Source organism: Kogia breviceps, chromosome 18 (assembly GCF_026419965.1).
Source record: "Kogia breviceps isolate mKogBre1 chromosome 18, mKogBre1 haplotype 1, whole genome shotgun sequence".
Lineage (NCBI taxonomy): Eukaryota > Metazoa > Chordata > Mammalia > Artiodactyla > Physeteridae > Kogia > Kogia breviceps.
The window spans coordinates 1,951,247-1,959,153 of record NC_081327.1 but is presented as its reverse complement, the minus strand read 5'-3'; the positions used below and the strand labels follow the sequence as shown (position 1 = coordinate 1,959,153).

Sequence of the window (7,907 nt, the reverse complement as noted above, 5' to 3'; positions counted from 1 at the left end):
CCCCCTAACCCCCGCCCGCAAACACAAGTCAGGTGGTTGAAACTGTCTCTGACACCAGCACAGGCGTCAGAGTGTTCGCTGCGATTCCGTTATTAGTGGGGAGGGGGGGGGGCCTCTGCGTCCTCGTCCGTTGGGGAAAGCAGTTTCGGAGGTCGCCCTGGGCAGGTTTTGAGTGGCTGAGAATTACTTGTGCAGGTAATGAGAGTACGTAGTATTTCTAAACGCGTTCTTCGAATGTGAACAAACACACGCCACACGCGCGGAGGAACACATGTATGTAGCATGTGCCCTGCGCTCAAACACAAAATATCGTGTACACTGCGCGTCACAGTCCCGATAGTTCACGATTTTCCCTCCTTTTTCTAACCATTCTCACACCTCCACCCGTACTGATTTCAGTTTGGCATCTATTCGCAGCAAGGTCAGTCACCCTTCTTGTCAAGGATGTCATGGCAAACAGTCTAGAATTCTGGGCCATCGGGTCTGTGTAGCAGCTACTGCACTTTGCATGGAAGCAGCCCCGACGTTAGGTAAGGAATGGCTGTACTTGTGGCAACGAGCCCTTCTTTACACAACAGGCTGTGGCTGGATGACCAGAGTCTGCCCACCCCTGACTTAGAGAATTTTCTGTACCAGACCCTGCAGTAGGTAAAGCCAAGCTGCTCTCTGGCAAAAGGGCCGTTTGAGCATAAAACTGAATGGGCATGTCTTTAAAAAATATTTTATGAAAATAATATTGAAAAAATACTGTAGTATTGAATCCTGTGAATTGAAAGAGCATAGTATACAAATAGGCACATAGTCTTGAATTTGCTAGAAAAATTTAAACGATAGTGTTTGAAAAAGCTCATGAGAGCCTCGCTTTTATCTCCTACAAAATGGGGATCATATTAGCTCCTATTTCCTAGCACTCTGGTGAGGGTTACACGAGATCATCTATGTAACGTGCTCAGCACCATACCTGACAGGTGGAAAGTGCCCAGGAAATGTTAGCATTTATCCAACATTATCGGTAACCGACTCGTTAATCTGCCGCAAACAGAGGAGGGTGTCCTGCGGGCAGGGCACTGGCCAGCCTGAGACTCGAACAGCCCAGAGGACCGTGCATGGAGCCAAGAGTCTCCAAGAGCCATTGACAAGATGCTGCATCTGGCTGTGCTTCTTCAGTCTCTCACAGCACCAAGCCCACTTCCTCACTTTCTGGGGGCTACACTTTGTGATAATTCTGATAGCCTATGAGATCTAAAGCAGTCCTGAGACAGACCCTTCTGTGCCCATGGAAATGTTCTGCATCTGCAGTGCCCAGTGCGGTAGGCCCTGGTCACATTTGGCCACTGAAACTTGCCTGGAGCAGCTGAGAAACTCTGTTCTGAATTTTATTTGTGTTTGACTCCTTTATGAAGTTCATGGTTACTTTTCTGGGGGCAAGAAAATTATACTGAATTCCTTCTCAAATGCAGTTTCCCATAGTATCGCTACTGACATTTGGGGCCAGAACATTCCTTGTGCGGGAGGTGTGCCTGCGCACTGGAGAAGCGGTAGAGGATTCTAGGCCCCTGCCCATTAGAGCCTAGTAGCACCACCAAGTTGGACCAACCATAATATCCCTACATTGTGGAGAAGTTCCAGGAGGGGCGGTGGAGTATCACCCCAAATGCGAACTTCTGGTCTACCAGAAAACTTCTGAGGAGAAATGAAAGAAAACTCCACCCACATAGGTTCCGTCATTTTACCTGCACTGGGGCGTTTTGCGTACATTCCAGCTAAAGGCCCTTTCACACTGGGAGAGTTTACAGTCTTTTCCAACATGAATTTGCTGGTGGTGGGTCAGGGAGGAGACCTGCCCGGAGGACCCCACCTTTGGTGCCTGCACACGGCTTCCCTGCAGTGTGGAATTTCCCGTGATTACTAAGAGTCGGGTCTGCGGTGAAAGCTTTCCCACACTCAGGACACCTGTAGGGTTTCTATCTGGGAAGCATGCTCTGACGTCGCTGAACACTTGACTTACACAGGAAGTCTTTCCTCATCCCTCACAGTGATAACATATCCCCCCAGAGACTTTTCTGAAGCTTGAGAAGGGCCACCTGGCAGGTGAAGGCTCTCCCACATTCCTGGCTTCCCTCCCAAGTGCCTGGCTGGTGAATCCTCTTGTGTTCTGACAGGTGGGAGCCGATGCAACTTGGGGAAATGATCACAATCCTGCCTTGTGGTAGGTTGCAAACGTGGCCCCAGTTTTCCACACTCCCCCATGTCCAAACCCTTTGTCCTAAGTGTGCAGTGCCCTCTTCTTCTGAATCTATACTTGGCCATGGAACTTGCTTTGGCCAAAGGGATTCTGGTAAAATGTGATTTAAGCAAAAGCTTGAAAAGTGCTTATGAAACTGGCATTTGTTTCTCTCTTGCGTCTTTACCCCCGCCATGAAGAAGAACATGCCCAGGCAAGCCTGCTGGAGGATGAAAGATACTTGGAGTAGGGCCAGGTCTCCCCAGTGCCCCAAGAGAAGCCAGCCTAGGTGAGCTGAGGACCAGCGTCCACCAGGCATCTGGAGGAGCCCAGAAACCTCAGCAGAGCCACCTCCACGACCCCTTGTGGCTGTTGCTCCTGAAGTTTGCCAACTAAAGGATGCTGCCCACCATTCTGTACCACCTAGAGTTCACCCTGAAAGGAATTCAGGGTTAAGACCCGGGTGAGGCACTCTGTGCTCTGGGGAAAGTGGCAGAGATGGCCGTCAGATAATTAGATATTTTCAGAAAAAAAAATACTATGAACCAAGATTCTTGCATCTTCCCATACTTAGAAAAGCACTAAAATCATTGACTGAGATGTCTGTTCTTCATGACCAACAGGAAACTTGTGCTGAGGTGTGTGCTTGACTGCATGGACCCCTTCTCCAAAATCACACAGAACCTGACCTCCTACCTACCTTTAGGAGCAGTTCCTCAGAGCTCTCTGAGAGGCTCTCTCTTGGGCTATAGTCCTCAGTAAGTCCCCCAAAACTGAAACTCACAGCCCTCACATTGTGCATTTTTACTTCAGTCGACAATTTCTGTGGATTTTGTTGTTGTTGTAGTTAAGTGGCATTACTGTGTCTAAAGATAAGCGCTACATGCATATTCCAAGTATTTATGCAATATCTGAAGAGGTAAGTGAATGGATGCTATGAATCTTGGAGGGTATGAATGTTGGAAGATGCTCTTCCACTCACAGTCGTGTGACCATCTGGGAAAGTCCCAGTGTCCACATGTGTGAGGTTTTTACCATGATGGTTAAGGGCATAGACTCTGGAGCCAGCCTGCCTGGGTTTGAATCTTGGCTTGGCTACTTATGATCTGTGTGATCTGAAGCAAGTGACATGAACTCTCTGTGCCTCTGTTCTCTTATCTTGGAAAGATGGATAATAACAGAACCAGCCATATGGTTGTGAGAATTAAGTGGATCAAAATGTGTAAAGACATTAGCTCAGTGCCTACCACATGGTCAGCGCTCAAGAAATGTTCATCATTCTAAATATCTGTGTAAAAATGGAGGAGATCCTAGTCAATGGGAGAGAGATACAGTATTGAAGAGTACATTTATTCACTCATGTATTCATTACAGCCTGATGCTGGGGCTAAATTAACATAACAGACCCGCTCAGTGGGGACACAATAGCCATTCCCCTTTGCTATAATAATAGAAGCTATTAGGTGAGCACAGGATTGCCCAGCTAAAGACTGCACTTCCTAGCATCTCTTGCAGCTAGATGTGGTCATGTGACTATGCTCTGGCCAATGAGGTCTGAGGAAAAGTGATCTGGGCATCTTGTAGGAGTTGCCCTTTGAAGGACTAAAGTGTGTCTTCCCCTTCCGTCTTCCCCTCCCCCTTCCCCTGAGCCAGAATGTGGACTGGGTGTCGTGGGTGAGCCCTCTCCAGCCACGTGGCACAGAGCACCAAGCTCAAAGGACCCTGGCTGCCCAACTCCACCAGTTTGTAACACTTCCCCCCTGCAAGTTTACACACAGTCACCATCAGAGAGAAATCAACTTCGGCATGTTTAAGCAGCTGTATTTTAGAGTTTTACACCAGAGTAGCCCAGGAAGTGTGTTTTGGGAGCGCGGGGTCTAGAGCGGGAAGCAGAGGGACCTCGGGTGTTAGGAAAGGTAGAGGATGCTGAGGCAGCACAGGGGACATTCCCACGCCTGGATCTCCTGATACTTTGCACGAGGCTTCGAAGGGGAGGTGCACTTTGAGCCAGGTTTCGAAGTTTCAGGAGAAGACTGTGATTCAAAGTCAGAGTCATTCGATTCCATGTAAAAGGTGAAGCAAACACTTGGCTGGAAGGACAGAGGACAGAGACGAAGGAAGAGATGGTTAGCGCCTAGGTAGTGTCCAGTCACCCCTAGTTTGGGGGCTCAGCACGTGCACTCAGGGGCAGCCCACCTGGGGTTGAATTCCTACTTGGCCACGTACAGCTGGGGGTCCTGGGGCAAGCGACCTGACCTTCCCTGGCCTCAGTTTACACTTCTGTATAATGGAATATAAATAACTCCTCTCTCATAGGGGAGTGTGAGGACTGAACAAGGTAACCCTAGAAAAGGATCTTTAAATTTAACAATATTTGCCACTTACTGAGAGCTGGAAACCCGTTAGCTGTGACAACGTTTGCTTTGCTGCTGTCTTAAAACCATCTGCTTTCCTTAAAAAATTAAACACTTCCTTTCAATATAAAGCATCTCCCACGGTGCTGGAAGTATGTAGCTGCGGTAATTTCTGAGAGGACTATTATTTCTACCCAGTGGTTATTGAGTATTTACTCTGCTGCATGAATGACGTGTCAGGTCCCATTTGATCCTCATGGGGTGGCCTCTGTTCTTATTTCTCCATCCTACAGATGAGGTAACAGAGGTAGGGAGGGACCAGTAAGTTTTCTCACTCTTTATGATCAGACATAGAGGTGGGGGATATCAGCAGTCAGGATTAGAAGTGAGTATATAACCTCCTCAGGGGACAGACATCTCCCATCATTTATGTGACAGATGCTTATATCCCAGGCACTGTTGTAAGCACAGCACAAATGTGAACTCACTTAATCCTCGTAGTAACCCTGTGAGGGGGGTGTTCCTACTGCCGTATTCCACAGAGGAGGAAACCGAGGCTCAGAGAAGTTCAGGAACTGGTTCCAGGTCCCACAGCTGGTAGTGGCTGAGGCTGGATTTGAACCCAGCACTGAGACTCTGGAGTCTGGGCTCTCAGCTTCACCAGGCTGGCATTCCCAGCTGGGAGGCTTAGGGTGGACAGGAAGGCTTCTCCACTCAGTGTCCACACCTGTGCAGAATCGTCCTTTCCCCTATTTCTGGGTTACCTACCCTCCATACTAGTGACACTGTGGGTCCAGATCCTTCTTGCAGGGGTCGGAGGGGGGACGTCCTGGACATCGATGTTGAGCAGCATCCCTAGTCTCTACCCACTACATGGCATCAGCATCACCCCTTCAATTGTGACAAACAAAAGGGTTTCCAGACACTGAAGGTGTCCCCTGGGGCACACATTGCCTCTGGTTGAGAATCACTGCTGCATCCCATACCTCTGTTCTCGGGGTTGGCGAAACGTAGGGACATTCTATCCCTCACACTCCCATGGGTATAGGACCTAGGCTGGGGCAGTTGGGGTCCTGCATCTCCTCAGCTGATGCTTGGTTCAGTGGTGGGCACAGGACCCGAAAGGACCAATCAGAATGGTCTCTGCTTCTAGGTTATTTGGTTCATCTCCAAGTGTCTCTCCAATGATTTCTTATTAGTTAGTTACATGGAGAAATGAGAAAATCAGAAATTATTCAGTGGAGAAATGGGACAAGCATCTTGGCTGAATGGATCAAAATTCATATCACCAGTGATGGCAGACAGACCTAGGGTGCATCTAGATGAGATGTCATGAGAATGACGTGGCATCACTTAGGGGCTATTCCAGAGATCATAGCTACCCTGAATCTCAGTCATGGGGAAATGGTAAAAAATAAACCCAATAAACCATGAATATGGAGCGGGGTGAGACTCTGGACTTCAAAATCTTCAGTGCCATAAGAGGCAAGGAAAGGCTGAGGAGATTTTCTAGCTTAAAGAGAATAAAGATACATTACTAAGCACAATACCTGGCCCTAGACCAGACCTTGTGTAGGAGGAAAAAGAACACCAAGCAGACAGCGTGTAGCAAATTATCAAAACTGGAATATGGACAGGGATAAGATGAAAGTGTGTATCAGGGTTGAATGTGCGAAAATAGAAAATAGAAAAAGTGCTAAAAATTGGTGAATTTGGATGATCTTTGTACTGCTTTGCAATATCTGTGACTCTTACATTCTTTTCTAGTAAGATTTCTAGAGAGTCCTCCCTGGGTCTGCTGCAGGCACTAATAGGAAACGTGCTCTTGCGAGCATCCTCACCCGGTGCCTCCCCTGACCTCTCCCCGCGGCACCCCTGGTTCCCCATAAGGGCCGCTCCAAACTCCCCTCCCACCTGTTAAGAACCCCAGAGACAGAGCAGACGCCTCATTGGCTAAGGTTGAGTCACGTGCCCAGCCTGGAACCAATCATAGGGAACCTTGGCATTGCTGGCTCTGATTGGTCAGGGGCATACCTGGAGCTGCTCTGAGGATGGGATCAGAACCATCCGAAGGGCACGGAGACAGGTGGTCCCCCAAGAACAATCAAGGGTGTTAGTAGGAGAAGGAGGAATGGTATCCAGGTGGACAAAGCCACAGCTGCCTACGCAGGAGGGACCCTTACGTAATTCATTCCCTCACTTAATCAGCCCATGTGTATACAGTGCCTAACGCTGGTTACAGCTGTTCTAGGCAGGGGGATATGCCATTGAACAACAGAGGAGGTTGCTGCTCTCCAAGAACCACTCTAGTAGGGAACACAGATGATGAACACACAGATACAGGTATGCTCTCAGGTAGCAATAATAACGCTGAAGAAATTGAGCAAAGCAAGGGGTTAGAGAGAAATGAGGCAAAAGTGAGCAAGGGAGGCTTCATGGAGGAGGTGATGTTGGAGCAGAGGCAGGAATTAGGAAAGAAAAGAAGGCAGGAAAGAGGGCAGCATCTCCAAGAAAACCATCTCCCAGAGCTGGGGCTACATCCTCAAGGGTACAAGGGGCACCGAGCCATCCAAGGGTCTCTGCTGGGCAGAGAGGGTGGCAGATGTGCCTGAGCTCAGACCCAAGGGCCTCTGGTCAAAGGGAGGAAACAAGCAGGCTTACCATGGGACAGATCGGCACCCGTCTGGCTGACACTCTTGCATTCTTTCTGGGGGGCTTCTTTGGTGCCCCACCAGGGTTCCCAGAAGGCAGGGCTGCGGGAGGAGGAAAGACTCATGAGGCCATCTTGCCCTCTGTGGCTTGAGAAACTCAGTAATAATAAGATCTTCGTCATGAAACCATTGACAAGAGCTAATATGTGTGGTGTACTTGCTATGTGTGAAGGATGCTTTGAAGTATTTTACATGGATTATCTTCTTTGGTTGTTCATAATAAGTCTCTGAGATAGGTACTATATTAATCCAACATTAGAGAGGAAACGAAGGCACAGAGAGGTTAGGACACTTGCTGGAGGTTGCACAGCATTGCCTGAAGACATGCATTAAATTGCATCCTGAAGGCCCACAGGGAACAGAGATGGCATGTCAGCGATTGAAGGGGCCGGGGTAAGACAACAGGGGGCTCTGGAGATGGTGGCACCCTGGGGAGCCCGGGTCCAGGAGGAAGGGACAGCTGATATGCAGCTGCCTGTGGCGATGCCTCTGCAGGAAATAGTCACGTATTTTCTGTCTCCTGTATGATTGTTACAGGCCACTACACGTGTGATAAAATACATGGAAAAATACACATGGATTGTGCCAAAATCCATGGGCTAGTTTTAATGTTGTACT

General features: G+C 48.7%; 1 protein-coding gene across 1 annotated transcript in view; it reads right to left on the bottom strand.

Annotated features, from left to right (window-relative positions):
* Positions 1 to 4,024: 4,024 nt before the first annotated feature.
* Positions 4,025 to 7,907, bottom strand: part of LOC136793067 (uncharacterized) — a 28,565-nt gene continuing 24,682 nt past the window's right edge. The window contains exons 6-7 of the mRNA XM_067019595.1: positions 7,240 to 7,331; positions 4,025 to 4,314 (exon numbers count right to left, since the gene is read on the bottom strand). Of these exons, the coding sequence (XP_066875696.1) occupies positions 4,132 to 4,314; positions 7,240 to 7,331 (275 nt within the window). The 3' untranslated portion in view covers positions 4,025 to 4,131. The remainder of the gene's footprint in view (positions 4,315 to 7,239; positions 7,332 to 7,907) is intronic.